Source organism: Aspergillus fijiensis, assembly GCF_003184825.1.
Source record: "Aspergillus fijiensis CBS 313.89 unplaced genomic scaffold BO72scaffold_24, whole genome shotgun sequence".
In the NCBI taxonomy this organism is placed as follows: domain Eukaryota; kingdom Fungi; phylum Ascomycota; class Eurotiomycetes; order Eurotiales; family Aspergillaceae; genus Aspergillus; species Aspergillus fijiensis.
The window spans coordinates 372,354-393,783 of NW_024469000.1; the positions used below are offsets into that span (position 1 = coordinate 372,354).

Genomic DNA, 21,430 nt, shown 5'->3' on the forward strand with positions numbered 1-21,430 from the left:
CTGGAGAAGCTTCCGCATAGGACATACAACAGCTTCTCTGACTTCTATATACGCTTGACTAATCTGAAATGTTGCCATGCTGAGGAGAGGGGTCCTGTTCGGTTGCAAATAGGTCTTGATATATATGTTGCAGAGGCGGCTACGTCATCAGGCGTGAATTGCATAAAATATAAGTTTTACGCTATGAACAATTAGTAGAAGAGATGAGTTGATTAAGCACGACTCCGGCCAGGTAAAGATGCACAACAAAGACAAGCATACTACTAGTAGGTATACCGGTACGCGATCAAACACTTCTACTTTTGAGTCGTTGCGCCAGGTGCACCCTGATTGGGCCGGGATGTGCAAATAAGTTCTTAGCACCGGACACTAAAACCACCACGGCACCAAATCTATGCAGCTGTCAACAAACCCGGCCATCAAGCCTCCGTGTTGATTCTAGGCCCTCAAGCTCTTGCGCCATAGACCTCATACTGAGTGAATATTGATTTGAAGCCATTGGTAAGAAAACTCTTCTCTGATTTTCAATGATCAGTATACAACGCCTGGATCAGTGGTCGGATCTGTTCTTTGCAGTAACCACAAATTGCAATTGACTAAACCACATCACAGTTTAACATTTCCTTTTCCCGCTGTACGGATACTCTCCGCCTTTCTTGGCGTCCATCAAAACAAAGATTCACCGAGTAGAAAGAGGATCGCGCAGAAGATACAAGATCAAACTTTATACTTGGCGCGCAGGCACAGCCTACCTTTACTTTGCATCTATACAAACGCAACCAGCTGGTGTCATCGACACCCAACCAAAAACTGCGATGAATAAAAATCAACATGTCCGACGCCACACCCACCTGCACCGTCCCCAGCTGCCAAAAGCCCGACACCCTCCGCTGCTCCGGCTGCCACCCCAGCCAGCAGGCCCGCTACTGCTCGTCGACCTGCCAAGCGGCCGACTGGAAGCGCGGCCACCGCCGCACCTGCGCCGGCGCCCAGAAGCACAACTGCTTCCTGATCCGCGCCCTTCCCATCACTACCACCGCCACTGACCCAAACCAACCCCCCAAAGACGCACACTACCTCGAACCCTTCCCCCTCCACGCCTACGGCAACTGGGGCAAGGAGCGACAGGAGATCCAGACGCGACTGAACTGGGCCGCAGTCTACGAGCCGGGCACGTTCTTCTCGCACCACGACACGAACGACTAACACTATCACGTGTATGCGCCGGGGGTGGCGACCCCCGGGTGGGAGAACTGTACGGACGACACCCGCCCCGTCAACCCCATCGCGACGCGGTGCCTGGGTCGAACGGTGCACGGGGACGTGGCGGTGGTGCGGTCGTCGACGATCGAGGTGAACTACTACGGGGACGCGTTCTCGGCCAATGAGTTCGTGCGCACCCTGGCGTACCAACGCACGGCTCCGAGAATCAACGGTATGGGCGACCAGCAGCGGAGGGAGAGGGAGCGCATCGCGGCCAAGTTCAGGCTCCATGAGAGCTTCTTCCCGCCGGGGTTTCCTTGATCACACTTGCCTTTCTTCGTTGATGGGTGTCTTTTGGGGGGTGGTTTGGGTGGTGAAAGGGAGCGCGTGGGGGAGGGAGGTGTTTAGGATCAAGTATGCTATACAGTACAAAGTACTGTACCTAGTTTGTTGTTGTTTGGTTAGTTGTGGATATGCCAAGTGGGTATGGGGCAGTGTGCCAGTGTCCAAACCGAAACCTCAGATGCGAACCGGCTGCAGTACGGAGTTCAACTTTTGCCTAGTTAGGTGCAGTACGATAAACTTCTATCACGTTCTTCACAGCTTGCAGGTGCAGGTGCAGGTGCAGGTTCAGGTACAGCAGAGCAGGGACCAGGGGGCCCGCTTCAAGCGCGGTTAACGACACGACATCCTGTTTTTCGGCCCCCCTTGTACAATCTGCTACCGCGCTGCAAGGGATCCCATAGGATCGCTGGGCCTTGAACATTAGCAGCCAGTGATATACATGGCAATAGAAAGAAATGACCAACTACTATACCTACTTCACCGACCCATATTACTACTCCAATCGCAGTAGCTAAGGTAGTCAAGTGCAAGTGCATGTGCCTATCTGTACCTGCAGTTCAATCCTGCATTTAGCTACCGATCAGGGTAAATGCACCCACGAGAGTGTTTTCTGGGGGAGAGCTCATGTAAGCTTGTCCCTGGTTTCAGTTACATCTGCTGAACCACGGGGGATGGGGGTGAGTCTCACCGACAGGCCCGGTGTGAAAGGACCCTGAAGACCTGCAGCTCCAAGGTCAAGAAAAAAGCAACGCAATACAATGGCAATTGCTGCTTTTGTTCTTTTACTCGCTGAAGAATTATTTCTTCTTCTTCCTTTCTAACCCTTTGGATAAGTATCGTCAGACTAAAGTTAGTAGTTGCACGCCAGCGAAGAATTAACCGAGCGATCTACGCGGAGTATGGGGGGTTAGAGTTCTTCCAAAGGGGATGCACTCCGGACGTACTGTACTGTATTCGTGCAGATGACGGGCATGCGGTGTGAAAGAGGTGGATTACACGATTCGTTGTTAGTGCGATCTATGATTTCAGCCCTCTAAGTATGAGTACAAGCTGAAGCGGTGTTTTTGAGGAATACTGCAAGAGAGCGTCAAGTGCGATGGCTTTTTCGGCTCCTGCTACTGAGGATCATCCATCCGTCGGGTTGACTCCCCCCCGTGTCGATCATGAGCGAAACTCGCGAATCGGGTTTGAGTCGTACTGTTTGCTTGTACGTCAGTCGTTGGGCAAGCAAATACCCATAAAGTTTCTACAGTTTTGGGGGTGTTATTGGGTGGTTGTGAGTTTACTTGCGACAAGTAGACTTTATCCCAGGGCGACAGTATTCATCGCTGTCTCAGGGTTGAACGCCGAGAGACTCAGGAAGACTTCCCGTTGGTGATGACGATGATCATCCTCACCATGGGGACCCATAATTCTGCTCGGCTCGGGATCTAGGGGAATTGGGAAGGCAGAACGGACTATCAATATGTCATTGTTCGATGCAGTACCTACCATGTGAAAGTGAGTCACGCTGCGTGAAGACTGTCTGTCTACCTGTCATTGACAGACTGATTTTCGCGATGTTGCTTGCTTTTTTTTTTCTTCGTCTCGACTTCCAATCGGGGATCTTATTGCTGCGGACGTGCCCCTCGTGGGACTAAAGTAATTTACTAATGTACCTACTGCTTAGTTGATGCAGATAGGTACCATCTCGATCGGGTCAATGCAAGGATTGGAGGGGGGCCGACGAAGGGGGGGGGGAACTCCCCGATCGCAGAAGGGAGGTTTTGATGATTTTTGAGTCATGGATGTGCTCAGTAGCGGAAGATGGGCTGCAGGAGGTTGAGAGGGGGAGGGGGGTGGTCTTGTCTAGATCTATGCATCTCGTGGTGTTTGTGGGTTTGTCGCTCCACCTGTCTGGATGGCATAGCCCTCAACTGGAGTCCTGGACAGCAGGTCAGTACTTTTGTCGCCCAATTGACCTACGGAGTAAGTGAGACGAGCTGTAGCCTCGTGCACGGAGCTATGGTTCAACTCTTCGGAATGGAGTAGAGTAAGCATCCACCTCATTACACATCGCCCATCGCTTTCGGACTCCTACGGTCGGGACCGAGTATGTTTCAGGTCAGAAACAATAGCAGGCAAATCGGGTCGCGCCATCCTCACGGTGGAGGATGAGTGGAGGGGGGAGAGACACACACGCAGAGATAGAGGGAGAGATCAGAACTGAAAACACAACACACACAGTCTTGCCGACAGCGCCTTTTACTTTTAGGGTTTCTGATCTGTGCCACTTGACCTACGCAATATCTATGAGCCTCATCAGTGTATGACGCAACTCGCGATGCTATTTTGAAACTCTGTGATCCGTGTCTATACTGACGACGATTGAGATTGCCATCGCCCTATGCTGTGTGTACTCCGTATGTCTTGCTGTGTGGGGAGTCACTGTCTCTCCCATCGTGAATAGATTGCGTGTCCTGACTGAGAGACCCACCGGTAGTCCCAGAAAGTCACCGTCGGGACCCTCAATTGAAGGAGCCTGACACCTGGATTGACAGGCACGCCCACGCTAGAGGACAGCCTAGTCTACCGGTTTCCTTTATCCTGAGTCCTCTGTCCGTGGGATGATCTGGAGGCTGAGTGACTGGCAGAGAAGGTAATCGGGATGTCTCCAGATACGATTTGATTGCCTGCCTCCAACGGAGAAAAGTCGCCCCTTCGAAGGAAAAATTGCAATGCAAAGCGTGACCAAAAAGTCCCGCGTCCAGGTCAGTCGTGTGCCTATTTTTTGTGCGGCAAATAAATCAAGTGCGGCGAGACAAGAAAAATTTCCCCTTCCCTGCGTGCGTTCTCGTCCTTCTCCCCACAGCCACCGACCGGGCACGCAGGAACGCCTGGGCTCAATTTCCAGACCGTCCGCCTGGTTTGGGCCTAACAAAATCGGCCCCTCTAGTCCTTTTTTAGGGCGGGTTTTAGTCTACCGTAGTCTCATCAATCATCATCGGTTCTCCGAGTGAGGAGCGAGGTGAGTTGAGACCTGAGAGCCTCGGTCGGGGGAGGAGAAGAGGAGAAAGAGGGGTTTGTTTTGGTTTGGTTTAGTTTCTCTATCGTCGTCGTCTCCGATCGTCCAGTTCCGCTGAAAAGGAGCCCGGACGCACTTACGCGGAAGCCTGGCTTACTTGCTGCTCATGCTGCTGCTTATGTTGCTGCTCTCACTGCACACTACTGCACATACCTTATGCAGCTTGTGGCCAGTGTGCATCCGAGGAAAAAGGACCTGCGGACGGGAAGGGAGAATGGTTTATCTTTTGCCTATTTTTGTTCTTGCTTGTTTTTTTTTGTCGCATTTGCACCGCGGGTTGATTGATCCTCGGGTAAGGATTTGATTGGGATGTGCACTCGGTAGACAGAGGGTGTTAACAAGCTGAGAGACACACAGTTCAGTCCAAGTCAGACAAAGAGATAGACAAGTAGTCCAGGCACGCGGGTGGTTCGGAGCAAGGACCGGAGAGTGGAAGTCCTATGCACTAAGTAATCCTCCGTTCTCATATGTACTTTGCTGTGAAATAATAATATCATAATAAAAATAATAATAAGACCAGATATACTAAACAAGAATAGATTAGAGCAGGAGAGACATCCATGGAACCGGGATTAATTGATTGATCGATCCTGGAGGAAGAGGAGAGGAGGAGCCCGAGGGAATTGCACTTGCCCGGGAATGGGATGATAGCCCGTGACTGGCCCGACCCTTTTTTTGCCCACTGGATCCACCAACTGGCACCGGCCCAGGCTGGAGCTACGCGTACCGGTAGAACGGCTTTCAACCTCCTCCTCTTTTCCTTTCTTACAGTCTCGCTCGCTCTGCCCAGACAACGTCTTCTCCACTTCCTACACTAGTTCACTCCCTCTGCTCTCATCCACCTCCTCGTTCTTTAAGTCCCCGACCCCTTCTCGATCGTCTGTCCTCCTTTGTTCCAGACATCTAGACAGACAGACAGACACACATCATACCTTCCTTTCTCTATCGATCTCTTCAGTCCAATCCTTAACACATCACACTTCACGCCTTCGCCTCCCTATCCTCCTATTCCTCTCCTTGTTCGCCTCCGTTCGTTGCTTAACTTACACCTCACTCTCTACTGATTTCCTTTTCTGTTGAATTCAACAAGCTATCTGTCAAATTCCTTAACATCACTCGTGATCCATCCAAAGTTAAAACTCCAAAAGTACCTACCTCCTTAGACGTTGAATATCGCTCCTAGCTACATCGGAGCTTCCACCACACAATTTTGTCTATTTTGTTTGCTTGAAAGCAACCTTATCCGGGAACTCGATACCCGCTTGTGCAACCAACTGCCATCTCTATCAATCTCTTCCCCCGTTACCCGATTCTGGATCTTCGCTCATCCTCGGTCTGGCCTTCGACTTCCAAATTACCCAATAGCCAAGAACTTCACAAAGAAAGCTAAAGGGGTTTCATAAGCTCCCCGCGCAACAACCTGATCAGCCCGGTGGATTCCCATAGGAACGGTTGCCCCTCACACATCAGAAACCGAAGGGATATCTGCTCCTGTCTCCCTGGCCAAGGAGACTCTGCATCACTGATCGCTCGATCTCCAAGCGCATATCCGTGCTATGGAAAGACACGTTACACGCATTTGATGCCAGCCGTCATTGCGAGCAACTCTTGCCCTTTTTGATCACCTGCACGAACCATCACGTCGCACACAACACCCCCCCCTTGACTATCCTCTTCTTCCCGACTGGTCCCAGCCTTTTGGTTTGACGACTATTCTTATATCCAGCATCTCGTAGTTCCTCAGCAATAGGAAACATCCAATTTCTTCTCCATACTCGATTCTCGTCCACCTTGTCTCATCGTCCCGAACAATGGCACGCACCGAAGAACCACTTGATGCCCCAGATGGCTCCGCTTTGACATGGATTTTCGACCATTGTCTTCGGTACCCTGGTACCTACGAGATCCCGTTGCGTTCCATGTATGCGTTGAATTGCAACCCCACCAGACAACAGCCATCCTCAACTACCCGCCAGCCTGAAACAGCCTTCCATCGCCCGACCAATTCGTCTTCTTCTCAAGACTCGATGGATCTCGCTGCTGATTTCCGGGCTCAATTGAGCCATCAGATCTCCCGTTTGCCCTCGCAGCCATGCAACCTGCCTCCCAGCTTCGTCACCTCCTTCGTGCGTCGCTGCTTCACCCCTCAATTGGTAGAGGTCGATTTCCCTCAGGCATTGACCGCCTTGGACTACCTCAAAGATTTCGAAATCCGCCGTCGGAAGGAGGTTGCTGCCGCTTTGCAGCGACTGGGTGTCGAGCCGGAGGATGTAAAGGAGTCGTCCGAGTTCGCCAAAAAGTACCCTGGTGCGATCACCTGGCTCGAGTCCCTCAACTCTCGCGGTCGCCGCATCGAGGCTCTCTACACCCAAGTCTATGTTGGCTTGCGTCGCTGGGTATGTGCCTCGTCTTCTCACTCAGCTGTCTTCTCGCTAACAAGGTCGTTTTAGACTCTGATCAACGAGATGTTGATGGAACCTTTTAATAAGGCCAATTGCATCGCAATGCTCAACACATTGTTCCCCCCGGTTACCGACGCAACTGTACCTCCGACCTCGTACCTGACGCCTGACCATCTGAGGTCTCAGCGCGATGGTTTCTTCAGGTACATTGCGGCTGTGGGGCGCAATGGCCCGGAAGTGCTCAACGAGATTATCGTTCAGGGCGCACTGCCCGGCGATGATAATGGCTGGCCTGTAGTCCGGGATGTTCTCGATCGCTACCTTCGTGCGGCCTTGGACATTTACGATGACTGTAGCACGGTCACTGGGCTCGCCAGTTTTGAAGAGAGTACTGAATCTCAGACCCGTGGTCACAAAGGCCGCAAGGTTGACTCCGGGATCAGTTTCGGCTCCGCGGAGAAGATTCTTGCCGCTGGGGGCGAGAGCAGCAAGGAAGTCGAGGATATTCTCGAGAAACCTCTGCCTCCACCTCCCACGACCAGGCACAAATCGGGCTCTGCGTTGGAGCGGCTGACTCGCGAGCTTCGCAAGTTGGGCGAGTCCGGCAAGGTCAAAAGTCTCAAGAAGATGAGATCCACGAGTGCTCTAGCGGTGCGGTCTGAAAATGTGCCCAGTCGGTCGGAAGAAGAGTCACTCTTTGAGATTGATGAAATGAAACGCCGGCGGCTCCTGTGGGAAGCCTCCAACCGCAAGAAAGCCCATTCGAAGCAGTCGAGCACGGACTCGCGTTAAGGCTCTTGTTGCAGTACTACTACTTGTTCACACACTTATTTTCTCTTTCATTTTAGCGTTTTACCACATGCTTTTCCCCCACACCAAAAGCAGGAAAGACAAAAGCCTGGATGCTTTCATTACTGGTACATGTTTGGAGTCTATCAGGTTAGTCATGTTGGTGTTTTCAAGACGGTCAAAGGTTTCAGGTGCATAAGGTTTACTTAAGGTTTCTTCTTCGTGTTTTGAGTATCTCATGTGATTCGAGCTAGCATAGATCGACTTCTGGCGTTCCGGAAACGATCTCGAGAGAAGTCTGTCTCTCATTGGCATTGGGAAAGCGCAGAATTTTCTGCAGAAAAAAGCAAAGAATGCAGAAAAAAGCAGTTCAAGTCATCAAGTTGACTGGAGCAAATGATAATGACCATGTATTTAATGAAGGAATGAGATCACAAGAATTACAATCCCTGTTCTGTTTTATGAGACGGTGTCTACGGACGTAGCCTCTGGCAGCAATTCTTCAATGTTAGGCCTGGATTTGATTAGCAAACTTGGCTTACGCGATCCCCGCAGTACATCCCTTATACTTCCATCGGCCTCAATTCACTACCTTAGGTGCCCACAAACGTCGAGCGTCCCCTATGTCTTTCCCAGGGGGAGGTGCTTCCCATACAAAGTGGGCCTCGCGATGCTGCATTGCCTGACAGCTCTGATGAGATGAATTGGGAGCGGATTTTGAAAGAGGCTGACATTTGCCTGTGATCATATTTTGGAGTTAAGGGACTGCATAATTAAGACCATGCTTGATTGTACTGTACACTTATATTTCCAGTGTCCTTAACATCCATCTATGATAGTCCATACAACAGCCAGCCCACCAATGAGAGCGGAGGATAGAAGACACGGAAGTCCTGCGCGTTTGGCCGCTGCGCCCGCCGTAGCAGCTGTCTTCCTCCCGCGAAGTGGCCAGAATCCTTTGACCAGATGTAAGCAGTGCACTATTCATGCCTTTGTTAACTTCTGCATATCTCAATTTTGGATAGTGATTTTTCGAGCATTTGACTGACTGTCCGAAGGCTGGCTCCTTCATTGAAGACTTTCGTCGCGACTGCTCTTCGAGATCGGGCTTACATCCCCACCCGTGATGCCCGCTTGCTAGCTAGTTGAACCGGGAGTAGCTCGCTAGCTCACACTTGTTTACACCTTTCAAGACACCTATTCTCTGCCGCCAGCTGCAGAGATGGTGTCGGGGTCAGCGTTGTTCGCCTCCTGGCGACTCAGTTCCGTCATTGTTGCCTCTGCATTATCTTGCTTGGTACATGCGACGACGCCCTCCGTGAATGTCGCTCTCCAAGCTTCTTTCGATTCCGCACCTTATCTTATAGAGCTACTGTGAGAGGAACCCGTCCGATTTGATCATTGAAGGCCAACTTGCTCGACCACTCTGCTCACCTACTAAACTAGTGAAACGGCTGCCGAGGAGAACTCGACATCATATTTCCCGATACTAGACCGAATCGCCGAGGGAGCTTTCGATGATGCCGTGACAGACAAGGAGCTGTATGATCGGTTCCTGGAGGTGATTCACACCGACGGACACCTGAGGACCCCCGAAGCACTCTCCTCTTTCAAGTTGTCGTTGTCCATCCGATCTGCCAGTCCTCGTATCGCCGCACACTATCAATACTATAATGCCTCGGTCCAGCATTCGCTGGCGGCGGCCCAAGACGCAGTCTGTCCGGTCTGGGTCCATGCGGAGGGAAAGCAGTATTGCTCCTCTACTCTGGAACGTGCCCAACAGGGTGTGATGGGTCCAAGGTTCGCCTCATGTCGCTGAATTAAATGGTGAGGGTTCGCAGCTGACTGCTTTGATCTCTAGTGACCCTCCAGAGCTCCCCTTCGATCGCATTCTCGGAGATTATTCCCTCCCACCGGCGATCCTCTATGCGGACCTAGCGTCTCCGATGTTCAAGGACTTTCACCAGTCCCTAACCGCTCTTGCCAGAGATGGCCAGTTCTCGTATCGAGTACGTTACAGGCCTCCGCAGCACTGGAGTTCGCGTCCGCTGTTCGTGTCGGGATATGGTGTCGAGCTTGCATTGAAACGGACGGATTACATCGTCATTGACGACAGGGCTGCTGAGGAAAGGAGCTCCGATGCTTCAGGCTCGAAAAAATCAGTCAATGGGGAGGGAGATGATCTGGATGACCTGAGGCCACTGTCCTCGTCGGAAGTATCACGGCTCGGTCCGGGCACTGTTGGCTACGTACTGGACAGCCAGAGCCCGCTGGATACACTGGTCGAGCTGTCGCAGGACTTCCCCAAATACTCGGCCAAGATTGCCGCCCACAATGTCACCAAAGAACTCTTACAGGACATCCAGACAAGTCGGCTCCGGATGCTCCCTCCGGGATTTAATGCCCTGTGGATCAATGGTGTTCAGATCGATGCTCGACAGGTCGATGCTTTCACTCTCTTAGACCACCTGCGTCGTGAGAGGAAGCTGATCGAGAAGTTCCGCAACCTTGGACTCTCCGCCAGTGAGTCCGTGGATCTGCTGTCCCACAAGTTCCTGGCAGCGGCAATGGCTCAGGATGGCCCTCAGCGGTACAACTACCGGGACGAGATCGAGGGTGGCGGTGTGATCATGTGGCTGAACGACCTCGAAAAGGATGCACGCTACGAATCGTGGCCAAGCGACCTCGGTGGAGTGGGTAATCCTTTCCCAGTGATGAGAACACGATGCTAATTATTGTCAGTACATGCAACGTGTATTCCCTGGCCAGTTGCCGTCTGTCCGTCGTGAAGCCAACAATGTGGTTATTCCGGTTGATTTGGCCAAGCTCGATGATGCCACCCTCATTGTTAAGTCCATCCAGGTCTTTGTGAAGAACAAGATTCCCGTGAGGTTTGGCTTGGTTCCGACAACTTCCTCCCCGGGCTCAATTGCGCAGCTCAAGGTTGCTCATTACCTGCAAGATACCTTTGGTCTGGCTAGCTTGATGAGCTATTTGGAAACGTCAGTGTCCAAGAACAGGTTAAGCTCCCCGGACAAAACAGCCTTTCAGGCTGCGACCGCAGACCGAACTGCTCGCCCCGATAAGCAATCCTTGTCTCTGGATGAAGTGCTCAAGAACGATGCCGTGGACACTATAGTGAGCCGGACTAGTGAATACTTGAAACGTCTGGGTCTCACAGGAGAAGCGTCACACTCGTTTGTGAACGGCGTCCCGATTCTTCGTAATGAGAATTGGGCTCAGGAATTGAGCTCCAGGGTCAGCCGGGATATCCAGGCAATTCAACAGTCAATCGCTGATGGGGAACTTGCCGAAGACACATGGTTACCCGGCCTTTTCCTCTCCGATGCCTTCGACAGACGTAACCCTGTCATTGTCCCTGAAGATCCAAAGGACGTTCGAATTGTGGACATGGCGCAAGTCGCAGAGACGTATGGCGAGCTTCTCGAATCTCTCCCTCGCATTCCATCAACCCAGGACAATGTCCTTGCTAGCAGTCATGTGATCGTAGCAGGCGACTTCAGCGATGAATCTGGCTTCAACTTACTGAGCGCAGCGCTTGGGAGCCTCAAGAATCACGATGAAGCTGAAGTACTGCTCCTGCACAACGTTGGTGCAAACTCGTCTATCTGGACTGGATCCTATACTATCCATCGTTATCTGAAGAAGTGGAAAAAGAAAGATGATGTTGATGCCGCAAAGCTACTGGAAGAGCTCACAGGAACCGACCTATGGTCTCGTGAAGACAAGCAGGAGGCTGAAAGCTTCTGGTGTGCCCACCAGCCTCTGGTCAAAGGCCTTGGACTTTCCTCGGGTGCAAATGCAATCATCATCAATGGAAGAGTCATTGAAGTGCCAGTCGACGTGGCGCTGACTTCAGACGATGTGGACCAGCTACTGGCTTATGAGAGGCAGAAGCGTATAGCTCCTGTTGCCAAGGCTGCCGAAGCATTAGGTTTTGGCGCGAAGCTCAGTGACCCCCTTACCCTTGCTAAATTGACCTCTCTGGCAGCCCTTTCTACCGTTTCCGAAGTGCCGGAGGGTATTTACGAATCGACACCCGACATCCGCGTCAACTTGTTTGAGCGGTGGGACAAAGCCCGCTCTACAATCACGGTCTCCAACTCGGAGGATCCTGTAATTACTATTGTAGCCTCTATCGACCCGACATCTGAAGTCGCTCAGAAGTGGTTGCCCATTCTAAAGGTACTCTCGGACTTGGCCAACGTCAGAATGCGGCTCGTCCTGAATCCCCGGGACGAACTGCAGGAGCTGCCCACCAAGCGGTTCTATCGCTACGTGCTGGATTTGGAGCCCTCGTTCAGCCAGGACGGAACTGTCGCTCGTCCTACCGCCTCTTTCTCCGGCGTTCCTGTTGAGGCGCTTCTAACATTGGGCATGGACGTTCCATCTTCGTGGCTTGTGGCTCCGAAGGAATCTGTGTACGACCTTGACAACATCAAGCTGAGCTCGGTTAAAGAGGGTACAAACGTGGATGCAATATACGCTTTGGAGCACATCCTGATTGAAGGCCACTCACGGGATCTTACTATGAAGACGGCACCGAGGGGAGTGCAGCTCATTCTGGGGACAGAGGAAAGCCCTCAAATCTCCGACACCATCATCATGGCCAATCTGGGTTACTTCCAATTCAAGGCTCAGCCGGGCCTTTGGACCATCAAACTGAAACCCGGCCGCAGCGAACGGATCTTCCAACTTGACAGCCTCGGGAACGAGGGGTACAGCCTCCATCCCAACGACGACACTAGCAACGAGGTTGCCCTTCTCTCCTTCCAGGGCAAGACACTCTTCCCCCGCCTCTCCCGCAAGAAGGGTCAGGAGATGGAAGACGTGCTGGAGACGGGTATCAAATCCGGCAGCGCGATGGACTACGTCTCCAAGGGCCTCAACTTTGCCTCCGGCGTTCTCTCCAGCGTGGGGATCAACGGCTCCCCCAAGGACGTGGCGGGCGGCAAACAAGCGGACATCAACATCTTCTCCGTGGCGAGCGGCCACCTCTACGAGCGCATGCTCAACATCATGATGGTCTCGGTCATGCGCAACACGGAGCACACGGTCAAGTTTTGGTTCATCGAGCAATTCCTCTCCCCGTCCTTCAAGTCCTTCCTGCCGCACCTGGCGGCCGAGTACGGCTTCTCCTACGAGATGGTGACCTACAAGTGGCCGCACTGGCTGCGGGCGCAGACGGAGAAGCAGCGCGAGATCTGGGGCTACAAGATCTTGTTCCTGGACGTCCTCTTCCCGCTGAGTCTGGACAAGGTGATCTTCGTGGATGCGGACCAGGTCGTGCGCACCGACATGTACGACCTCGTCTCGCTGGACCTGGAGGGCGCGCCCTACGGCTTCACGCCCATGTGCGACTCGCGCCACGAGATGGAGGGCTTCCGCTTCTGGAAGCAAGGCTACTGGAAGAACTTCCTCCGGGGCCAGCCCTACCACATCTCGGCCCTCTACGTCGTCGACCTCAGCCGCTTCCGCGCCCTGGCCGCCGGCGACCGCCTCCGCGGCCAGTACCAGATGCTCTCCGCCGACCCCGGCAGTCTCAGCAACCTCGACCAGGACCTGCCCAACCACATGCAGCACCACATCCCCATCAAGAGCCTACCGCAGGAGTGGCTGTGGTGCGAGACCTGGTGCTCCGACGAGTCCCTGGCCCAGGCCCGCACCATCGACCTCTGCAACAACCCGCTGACCAAGGAGCCCAAGCTCGAGCGGGCCCGCCGGCAGGTCCCCGAGTGGACCGTGTACGATGAGGAGATCGCCGCCTTGGAGAAGAGAGTCCGGGTGGAGGTGCAGGATGTCCGTGAAGAAGAAGTGGAGGCGGAGGCGGATGCTGCTGCTGGGTGGGATAAAGATGAGCTTTAGGTGTGGCGCAGGTGTTGTATTGTATAAGCGTATAGCATTGTCACCGATATCTTTTCTTTCTTTCCTATAAGACGATTGACTCCATGTATCTTCTAATCCTGATCCTTCATTCCCGAAGATAGCATAAGCATGTGGTTTGTTTAAGTAAGGTGTCGACATGACCCCTCGAAACCGAGAAAGGCACACAGACATGCAGGCATGCAAATGCACAGTACATGTCCCAACTAGCTAGCAAACAAGCTAGATCACCATTTACCCAGCACATTCTACCATCCCCCACTACATAAGCAATCGTACGAAAACACCATGGACATTGATAGCATGTGCCATACTCCATCCATCTCAAATTCATAAACTATGGCAACTAACAAATTATTCAACTCAATGGAACGTCATCTCCATCTTCATCTTCCCCTTTCTCCCCCTCCCCTACCCGGCCGGGACAGGCACTTCCTCCCTCCCACCATCCCCGAAATACATTTTAACCCGAGAAAGAAATACAATCACCCCAGCACGCCCGACTCAAGACCACAAACACACCACGCAAAACGAACCGAACTTTTTACTCGGAATCCGCATCCGCATCCGAGTCTGAGGATGAGGATTCATCGTCGTCATCATCGGATGAATCGGATTTGGCCCGCGACTTCGCGTCGGACATTATGCCGCTCAGCGTGCTGGGCTTGGGGGCCTTGAGTTTGCTGTTCGCCTTGCTGAGGCTGGCGTCGCGGAGTTCCTTGATGCTGAGGCGTTGGCTTGGGGGTCGGGTGGGTTGGGAGCTGGAGCCGAAGGAGGGGCGCGTGGGGATGGAGGGCCTTGGGAGTTCTTGCTTGGGGGCGGGGGAGTCTTCTTCTTCGGAGGAGGAGGAGGAGGCGGGCTCGGATTCGGACTCGGGTTCGGGTTTGGGGGGTTTCGTGGTGGTGGTGCGCTTGGCGGTAGTGTTGGGTGAGGAGTTGGTCTTGGTGGAGGGTTTGCGGGCGTTAGGGCTGGTGGTGGCGGGTTTGGCGGGCCAGTCGCCGCCGGTGCTGCTTGTTTCGCTGTCGCTGCGTCCGGATTCCTCTTCCTCATCATCATCATCTTCTTCTCCTTCTTCTTCGTCCTCGGATGAAGAGGCGGAGGCAGTTGGGGACGGCGACTTTCTGGATTTAATGGCCACCGCTACGGGGCTTCGGGGCTTGATGGTGCTTCCTTGATGCCGTTGTTGGGATGACTTGGTGACGGTTCTCGGGGAGGTGACTTTGAGGTTGGCGGATTTCTGCCCACTGGGTGGAGTGGAATAGTCCTCCTCTTCGCTCTCGTCGCCGTCGCTGTCGCTCCCGCTTTCGCTCTCGACCTCTTCGTCGCGAAGGTTGGGCTTGACATCCCGTTTGGAGTCAGGGCTAGGCGACTCGTCCTCTTCCTCCTCTTCCTCCTCCCCCTCTGACTCCGGAGAGGAATGTTGTCTGCGCTCCGGCTTGATGGTCCGATCGACTAAATCATCGTCACTTTCAGTGGCAGCGGAATCCTCACGCGAGTCGGTGTTCGTGATATGACGTATAGCCCCAGTGGGCTGTTTCAATGGTGGTGACACGTGTGCATCATCCAGTTCCATTGAGTGCCGTTCATACTTGATGGGAACTTCTGGCTCGGCTGATTCGTCTTCCTCCTCCTCTTGCTCCTCCTCTTCTTCGTCCTCTTCTTCGTCCTCTTCTTCTTCCTCTTGTTCCTCGTTTTCCTCTTCCTCCGACTCCTCCACCTCCGACTCCACGAACTCCTGGCTCTTGAACTTCGTATTAGGCTTTTGCTGAGGGGTACTCACGGCCCGTGACTTGCTCCGGCGGCTGCCATCTGACTTTTTCACAACCGCCGAGTCATGAAACGCATCGGGGTTTTCCTTACTGCGCTGGTTCAAGACCTTGGCCCTGAGCTTCCGCCACTTGTCCGCGCACTGCTGGCGAGAACGGCAGTTGTTCATCTTGTCGCTGACCACTCCCCAAGCGATGTAGACCTCGTCCAACTCGTAAACATCCTGGCCAACATCGACCCCAGTAGCTTTCATGGTATGCCAGACCTCTTGCAGAACATCCATCATGGCTTGCACCTCCTGCTCCGACCAGGGACCGCGGTTCATCGTGCGGCGATGCTGCAGCCGGTTCTTCCACCGCTGGACGACATCGTCGTCGCTGCGGCCAATCATCTTCGCAATGTACGCCCACTTGGCGCCGTGTAGCCTGTGCAGCGAGATGAGCTCCTCGTCCTGCTCGTGGGTCCAGTGGTGGGGCTTCTGGGAGGAGCACTGGAAATGGCGGCGCATGAATCGGTAGACGGATCTCTTGTCCCGGTCCGGGATGGTTTCGTAGATTTTCTGCCAGAACTCCGTCTTCGTGATGATGTCAGTGTGCACCGGCCACTGTTCCTGCCCGTCCCGGACGGAGTGCTGCACCATCATGTCGAACGTGTCCGCCTCCACGCCGTTGCTGGTGCAGAAGTCCAGCTTGAAGGCCTCCAGCTTCTGGATTTCGTCGGGTGAAAAGAAGCCCGTCTTCCCGCTGGTGGTCTGGCTGCTGTTGCTCTCGTTCTCCTTCTCTTGAGGGCGGCGACCCTTCTTCGGCCGGACCGAGGGGGCGTTGGGCTCCGATGATGCGCCGGTCACATCTCCTTGAGTCCCAGTCCCGGGGGTCGAGGCTTCGGTCTGGTCGGCATCTTGCATCTCGTGGTCGTGGTCCTGGGGTTTCTGGATGGCGACGGGCTCGCCTCGCAGGGCTGGATCGATCGGGATCTCGGGTTCGGGGGTCCCTGACACCGGAGCCGCATCATGGTGATTGTGGTGGTGGCCATTGGTCGCGATCGTCGTGGAGGTCCGCTTGGTGGAAACCGGGCTGCTGATGTACGGAAGCTCTTGCGATTCCTCGCGTTCTTGTTGTTGCTGCTGCTGCTTCTTATTCTTTTTCTTTGATGACTCGCCGCCCCCAACCTTCTTGCGCTTCGCGGGGTGGGTAGATGAGTTTGTGAGAGGTGTTCGAGGGGTCTGAGGTACGAAGCCGACTCTCCCTCCGGCATTGGGGGTGGTGGCATTCAAGGCCGTGCTGTTTCTCTTGCGCTTGGCAGACGCCATCATCTCATCGGCGTCCGATTGCAGAAGTTGCTTGGCTTGATTGAGCACGGACGGGGGGGACGGAGGAGAACTCGAAGAGATCTCAATGGTGTCTACTGTTCATTGGGGGGAAATCATGTCAGTCAGGTTTCAGTTTGGGGGGGTTAAGGCTTTTTTTTCTCTCTTTTGTATTGAGCTACTGAGTAACAGTGACGGAGCGCGTGAGGTGTTATGCACATGTTGAATCGATCCAGTCCATTCAAGAGCAGGTACATACCCTCGTTGAGCCCGTTTGTAGTCTCAGGCGCAGGCTGGGAAGATGAGAGACCCATCGTTTGTTTTTATAGATAGAAGGGAGAGACACTGACTGGAGGGGAAGGGAGCACGGAAAAAAAGCTAACCAGTTGGCAATTTGTGACGAAAGCTTTAACTGAAGCTTCGAAAGGGGTCTTGAAGGGCGGTGAATGAGATCAGACAATTAACAACAGGGATGAAGGAGGGGCAAGGGGAACAGGCATATTAGAGTAGTTAAGAGAGGTGGGTGTCAATGATTTTCTCCCAAGAATGGAAGGGAAATTTCCGGAGGTGAAGTTTTTTATTTTTTTTTTTCACTCTCTCCTCCAGCAGCGAGCGAGGTGGGCGGGCGCCAATTTTTTACGCGGTCCGCTTCTTCACCACCATTTTTTCGCGCTTTACTTCTGCTCTGGCGGTCAACCCATGCCTTCAATCCATTCCCGCACCGCAGTGGGATACCACCATTGGATATCACTGTTTACTGTAATGTACCACAAGCGGTAGAAAATGATAATTAAAGAGTAATAGGAAATTAGGAAAATAGGATGTCATCAAATCTATCGTAACACAGACATATAACCCAGTAACCCAGAGATTCTAGTTTACACTTCAATCTTCAGCTCGCGCAACACCCTCGACACCAACTTCTTCTGGTCTGCGGGATTTAAGTCATGCTCATCGATCGTAGTCAAGCATCGGCCAATTGCTACCGTCGCCTTGACAGCAACATCCCCGGAGTTGGAGCAGTCCACCCACACCTTGCCATTCCTGCCAATGGCGATCTCGAACCCGCCGGCCTTCTCGAGCTTCTTGCCCAGTTCATCCAGCACCACCAACCCGGCCACCCCCTCCTGCTGCTCGTCCGTCGACGAGCTCGCCCGCATCAACCGAGCCGCCATCCCCGTGGAAATATCAAACACCATCCCGCCGTTCAGGGGCCCTAGACCGCCGGGTTCCGCTCTGCCCGTCGCCGGATTCACGCAGGCCAGCTCGACCTCCGCCCCCGCGCCGAGCCCAACGGACAGCACCCGCGCGTACACCAGATCGCCCTGCTTCAGCATGGGCCGGGTCTTCTTCGTGGCGCCCTCGAACGAGAGCTGCCCCAGAACCGCATGGGGCGCCTGCGGCGTGATCATGCAGTGGAAGTAGTCGGGGCTGGAGTGGTGGATCTGCGCTATCACCAGATCGTTGGCCGTGGGCACGTACCGGCGGCGCGGCGAGGAGAGGATTGATACGGCGTTGCGCTTGTTGTCTGTGGAGAGAATTCCGGCCTGCGTGGCGGTCAGGACATGGCTGGGGGAGGAGGTTGAGTTGTTGCTCGTGGTCGGTCGGTGCGCTTGCGAGAGCAAACGGAGGCCGGCGCCCAGCCTCAACGGTGCGGAGCTGGTGGAGGGGAGGTACTCGGATGGGATCTCATCGCCGGGCAGGAGAACTAGTGGTGAAGACATGATGCGTATATGTTTGCCTCGCAGGTCAATGCAGCTGCGGGGTGGAGATGGAGGAGTATTATGATGAAAGAAGTTTGGCTGATCGCATGCAAAGGAAAAAGGAAGCGCAAATCGCCCCGTGAGCTTATCGTCTGCAGTGTTTATCTTCACGTGATACGGCGTATCTCCCTCCAGTCTGGGCAAGGCTGCTATGCAACTAACCGATGAATTGACTTCGGGTGTTAGAATCTCGAGCTATGAATCTTGAAAGTGTTCTAGCCTATTTTATTGACTTCGAATCTTGAAAGTTAACTCAATACCAGCCTTGGGCTTATGTTGATCCTCTCTGAGAGTGAAAGTGGCGGTCGCACCGCCACATCTATTATCGATAAGCACTAGCCACATCTGCCCGCCAATTGCAAACGAGCCAAAATTTTTTTCCTCGGGGCGAAGGAAAGCGCGGCGGGAACAGCCTCAATAATTGTTCCCTCTTCTTCCTCCGTCCTCTCTTTCTCCCATTTCCGTTTTCCCTTGGGATCGTTGCTCATTTTCCTTTCTCTTGTTTCCCTTCCCCATTTCTCACACACATATCACAAGATGAGCTCCGAAACTAACGGCGCTGCCGAGAGATTCGCCATTGGTATCTCCTTTGGCAACTCTTCCAGCTCTATTGCCCGCCTCAACCCTGTACGTACCTGTCTTCGAACTATCTGACATTTCATCTATTCAACAAATTAAACAATGCACACGCGTGCAGTTCAATCGAGAGTCATGCTAATATCATTGTCATGTAGGAGGGCAAGGCTGAGGTTATTGCCAACGAGGAGGGAGGTCAGTTTCAACTCCACCCATTTTCGCTCACCAGTCCCGGTGGCGCATTGCTCCCAAAGACTGTGAACTTACCAGCATATAGACCGTCAAATCCCTACCGTTCTTTCCTACATTGAAGGCGAGGAGTACCACGGTGCTCAGGCCAAGAACCAGCTTATCCGCAACTCTCAGAACACTGTTGCATACTTCAGAGACTACCTTGGCAAGGAGTAATTGCTCCCACTTCCCATTCGAAGGAGATCGAAATGTTGACAAGGATTCTAGCTTCAAGTCGATAGACGCTACTCCCTGCCACAACTCCGCCCACCCCCAGCAGCACGATGACACTGTTGCTTTCTCGATCCGCGATACCACCAGCGAGACCCCCAGCACTGTTACCGTCTCCGAGATTGCCACCCGTCATCTGCGCCGTCTTAAGCAGTCCGCCTCCGATTATCTCGGTAAGGAGGTCAACGCTGCCGTCATCACCGTTCCCACCGACTTCAATGATGCCCAGCGTGAGGCCTTGATCGCCTCTGCCAACGCTGCTGGTCTTGAGGTTCTCCAGCTCATCCACGAGCCCGTTGCTGCTGCTCTGGCCTACGATGCTCGCCCCGAGGCTGTCGTGACTGACAAGCTTACCGTTGTCGCCGATCTTGGTGGCACTCGCTCCGATGCTACCGTCATTGCTTGCCGTGGCGGTATGTACACCATCTTGGCCACTGCCCACGACTACGAGCTGGGTGGTGCCACCTTGGACAAGATCGTCATCGACCACTTCGCCAAGGAGTTCATCAAGAAGCACAAGACCGACCCCCGCGAGAACGCTCGTGGCTTGGCCAAGCTCAAGCTTGAGGGTGAGGCTACCAAGCGCGCTTTGAGTCTGGGTACCAACGCTACCCTGAGCATCGAGAGTCTTGCTGATGGAATCGACTATGGTTCCACCATCAACCGCACTCGTTATGAGCTCCTCTCCGGCAAGGTCTTCGCTCAGTTCACTGCCCTGATCGAGCAGGTCGTCAAGAAGGCTGGCCTGGACGTTCTGGACATTGATGAGGTTTGTGGATCCGCCCTCTTGAAACCAGCTCAATCCATCTAATTTTGATAATTTAGGTCATCTTCGCTGGTGGTACTTCCCACACCCCCAAGATTGCCCAGTTGGCCCGCAACATCTTCTCCGAGAAGACCACCATTCTCGCTCCTTCCACCTTCACCGCTGCCATCAACCCCTCTGAGCTTGCTCCCCGCGGTGCTGCCATCCAGGCTTCCCTCATCCAGGAGTTCGACAAGGAGGACATTGAGCAGTCGATCCACCCCATGGTCACTGCCACTCCCCACCTCCAGAACGCCATCGGTGTTGAGGTCACCTCCGGCGATGCCGTTGACTTCCAGGCCCTCCTCCACGTCGAGACTGCTCTCCCCGCTCGCCGTACCGCTCAGTTCTCTGCTCCCAAGGAGGGAGGTGACGTTCTGATCCGCGTCTGCGAGGGTGTCCGCGAGATCAAGGTCACCAAGCCCGAGCCCAAGCCCAAGGAAGAGAAGGCTGAGGCTGACGAGGATGACTCCGACTTCTCCGACTCCGATGAGGAGGAGGAGGAGATCCGTGAGATCGTCTGGAAGACGGAGAAGCCCATTGCCGAGCTCGCCGTCAAGGGCGTCAAGGCCGGCAGCAAGGTTGAGCTCATGATCCACGTCGATGCCGACCTTGGCCTGCAGATCACCGCTCGGGAGGTCGGCGGCCAAAGCGCCGTCCGCGGTGCTGTCGAGGCTCCCAAGGCCTAGATTACCCGCCTCTGAGTTATGAATCTGCTACCAAAATATTTATGTTGCATCTTTTGCATGAATCGATTTAGAATCTCACTTGCTTGGTTTCTACTGCCGGATATTACCCAACTTCCTTTTTTCCTGGTTTCTCTTCCGCAGAAGCTTACGAACCACGTCTCAAGACATCATTCAGTTTTCAATCGGAAAGAGGCACCTAATTCTGTGTTCTGCTTGGCCATGACTTTTTGACGACAAATGTATTCATGAAGGCTTCTGAAAAGTATATATAGAGAACTGCAATGACGCGGAATAGAGAATGATAGATTTTGCGGATACTTCTCTTGTCTTGCGTATTACCATCTTTACAATTTGT

The 21,430-nt window shown here is 53.6% G+C and overlaps 7 protein-coding genes across 7 annotated transcripts; 5 read left to right on the forward strand and 2 right to left on the reverse strand.

Annotated features, from left to right (window-relative positions):
- Positions 1-473: 473 nt before the first annotated feature.
- Positions 474-1,681, forward strand: BO72DRAFT_114401 (zinc finger MYND domain-containing protein). Its single transcript, XM_040938967.1, has 2 exons — positions 474-501; positions 613-1,681. The coding sequence occupies exon 2, from the start codon at positions 832-834 to the stop codon at positions 1,204-1,206; it is 375 nt and encodes a 124-aa protein (XP_040801181.1). The 5' UTR covers positions 474-501; positions 613-831; the 3' UTR covers positions 1,207-1,681.
- A 1,932-nt stretch (positions 1,682-3,613) lies between these two features.
- On the forward strand, positions 3,614-4,169 carry BO72DRAFT_114405 (uncharacterized protein). Its single transcript, XM_040938968.1, has 2 exons — positions 3,614-3,854; positions 3,921-4,169. Exons 1-2 carry the CDS (start codon positions 3,702-3,704, stop codon positions 4,071-4,073), a joined length of 306 nt encoding a protein of 101 aa, XP_040801182.1. The 5' UTR covers positions 3,614-3,701; the 3' UTR covers positions 4,074-4,169.
- Positions 4,170-5,927: 1,758 nt separating this feature from the next.
- Positions 5,928-7,832, forward strand: BO72DRAFT_114501 (uncharacterized protein). The gene is made up of 2 exons (XM_040938969.1): positions 5,928-7,008; positions 7,063-7,832. Exons 1-2 carry the CDS (start codon positions 6,424-6,426, stop codon positions 7,804-7,806), a joined length of 1,329 nt encoding a protein of 442 aa, XP_040801183.1. The 5' UTR covers positions 5,928-6,423; the 3' UTR covers positions 7,807-7,832.
- Positions 7,833-8,791: 959 nt separating this feature from the next.
- On the forward strand, positions 8,792-13,871 carry BO72DRAFT_527937 (putative UDP-glucose:glycoprotein glucosyltransferase). The gene is made up of 4 exons (XM_040950140.1): positions 8,792-9,177; positions 9,250-9,603; positions 9,665-10,496; positions 10,546-13,871. The coding sequence occupies exons 1-4, from the start codon at positions 9,026-9,028 to the stop codon at positions 13,687-13,689; spliced, it is 4,482 nt and encodes a 1,493-aa protein (XP_040801184.1). The 5' UTR covers positions 8,792-9,025; the 3' UTR covers positions 13,690-13,871.
- A 216-nt stretch (positions 13,872-14,087) lies between these two features.
- Positions 14,088-17,125, reverse strand: BO72DRAFT_448243 (MYB DNA-binding domain protein). The gene has a single exon (XM_040944748.1). The coding sequence runs from the start codon at positions 16,784-16,786 to the stop codon at positions 14,252-14,254; it is 2,535 nt and encodes an 844-aa protein (XP_040801185.1). The 5' UTR covers positions 16,787-17,125; the 3' UTR covers positions 14,088-14,251.
- A 443-nt stretch (positions 17,126-17,568) lies between these two features.
- On the reverse strand, positions 17,569-18,805 carry BO72DRAFT_448244 (exosome non-catalytic core subunit RRP40). The gene has a single exon (XM_040944749.1). It carries the CDS (start codon positions 18,502-18,504, stop codon positions 17,659-17,661), a length of 846 nt encoding a protein of 281 aa, XP_040801186.1. The 5' UTR covers positions 18,505-18,805; the 3' UTR covers positions 17,569-17,658.
- A 135-nt stretch (positions 18,806-18,940) lies between these two features.
- BO72DRAFT_527940 (ribosome-associated complex protein SSZ1) lies at positions 18,941-21,408 on the forward strand. The gene is made up of 5 exons (XM_040950141.1): positions 18,941-19,170; positions 19,278-19,314; positions 19,397-19,523; positions 19,579-20,350; positions 20,407-21,408. Exons 1-5 carry the CDS (start codon positions 19,081-19,083, stop codon positions 21,073-21,075), a joined length of 1,695 nt encoding a protein of 564 aa, XP_040801187.1. The 5' UTR covers positions 18,941-19,080; the 3' UTR covers positions 21,076-21,408.
- Positions 21,409-21,430: the final 22 nt, after the last annotated feature.

What these genes read in the sequence shown, in the direction of transcription:
- BO72DRAFT_114501 (XM_040938969.1), top strand. Translation starts at nt 6,424, where the DNA reads ATGGCACGCACCGAAGAACCACTTGATGCCCCAGATGGCTCCGCTTTG. An exon ending in ATGTTGGCTTGCGTCGCTGG is followed by an intron (nt 7,009 to 7,062) that starts GTATGTGCCTCG and finishes AGGTCGTTTTAG; the next exon opens with ACTCTGATCAACGAGATGTT.
- BO72DRAFT_448243 (XM_040944748.1), bottom strand. Translation starts at nt 16,786, where the DNA reads ATGATGGCGTCTGCCAAGCGCAAGAGAAACAGCACGGCCTTGAATGCC.
- BO72DRAFT_527940 (XM_040950141.1), top strand. Translation starts at nt 19,081, where the DNA reads ATGAGCTCCGAAACTAACGGCGCTGCCGAGAGATTCGCCATTGGTATC. An exon ending in CTATTGCCCGCCTCAACCCT is followed by an intron (nt 19,171 to 19,277) that starts GTACGTACCTGT and finishes ATTGTCATGTAG; the next exon opens with GAGGGCAAGGCTGAGGTTAT. An exon ending in ACGTTCTGGACATTGATGAG is followed by an intron (nt 20,351 to 20,406) that starts GTTTGTGGATCC and finishes TTGATAATTTAG; the next exon opens with GTCATCTTCGCTGGTGGTAC.
- BO72DRAFT_114405 (XM_040938968.1), top strand. Translation starts at nt 3,702, where the DNA reads ATGAGTGGAGGGGGGAGAGACACACACGCAGAGATAGAGGGAGAGATC. An exon ending in TATCTATGAGCCTCATCAGT is followed by an intron (nt 3,855 to 3,920) that starts GTATGACGCAAC and finishes ACGACGATTGAG; the next exon opens with ATTGCCATCGCCCTATGCTG.
- BO72DRAFT_527937 (XM_040950140.1), top strand. Translation starts at nt 9,026, where the DNA reads ATGGTGTCGGGGTCAGCGTTGTTCGCCTCCTGGCGACTCAGTTCCGTC. An exon ending in CCTTATCTTATAGAGCTACT is followed by an intron (nt 9,178 to 9,249) that starts GTGAGAGGAACC and finishes CTACTAAACTAG; the next exon opens with TGAAACGGCTGCCGAGGAGA. An exon ending in GGCCAAGCGACCTCGGTGGA is followed by an intron (nt 10,497 to 10,545) that starts GTGGGTAATCCT and finishes AATTATTGTCAG; the next exon opens with TACATGCAACGTGTATTCCC.
- BO72DRAFT_114401 (XM_040938967.1), top strand. Translation starts at nt 832, where the DNA reads ATGTCCGACGCCACACCCACCTGCACCGTCCCCAGCTGCCAAAAGCCC.
- BO72DRAFT_448244 (XM_040944749.1), bottom strand. Translation starts at nt 18,504, where the DNA reads ATGTCTTCACCACTAGTTCTCCTGCCCGGCGATGAGATCCCATCCGAG.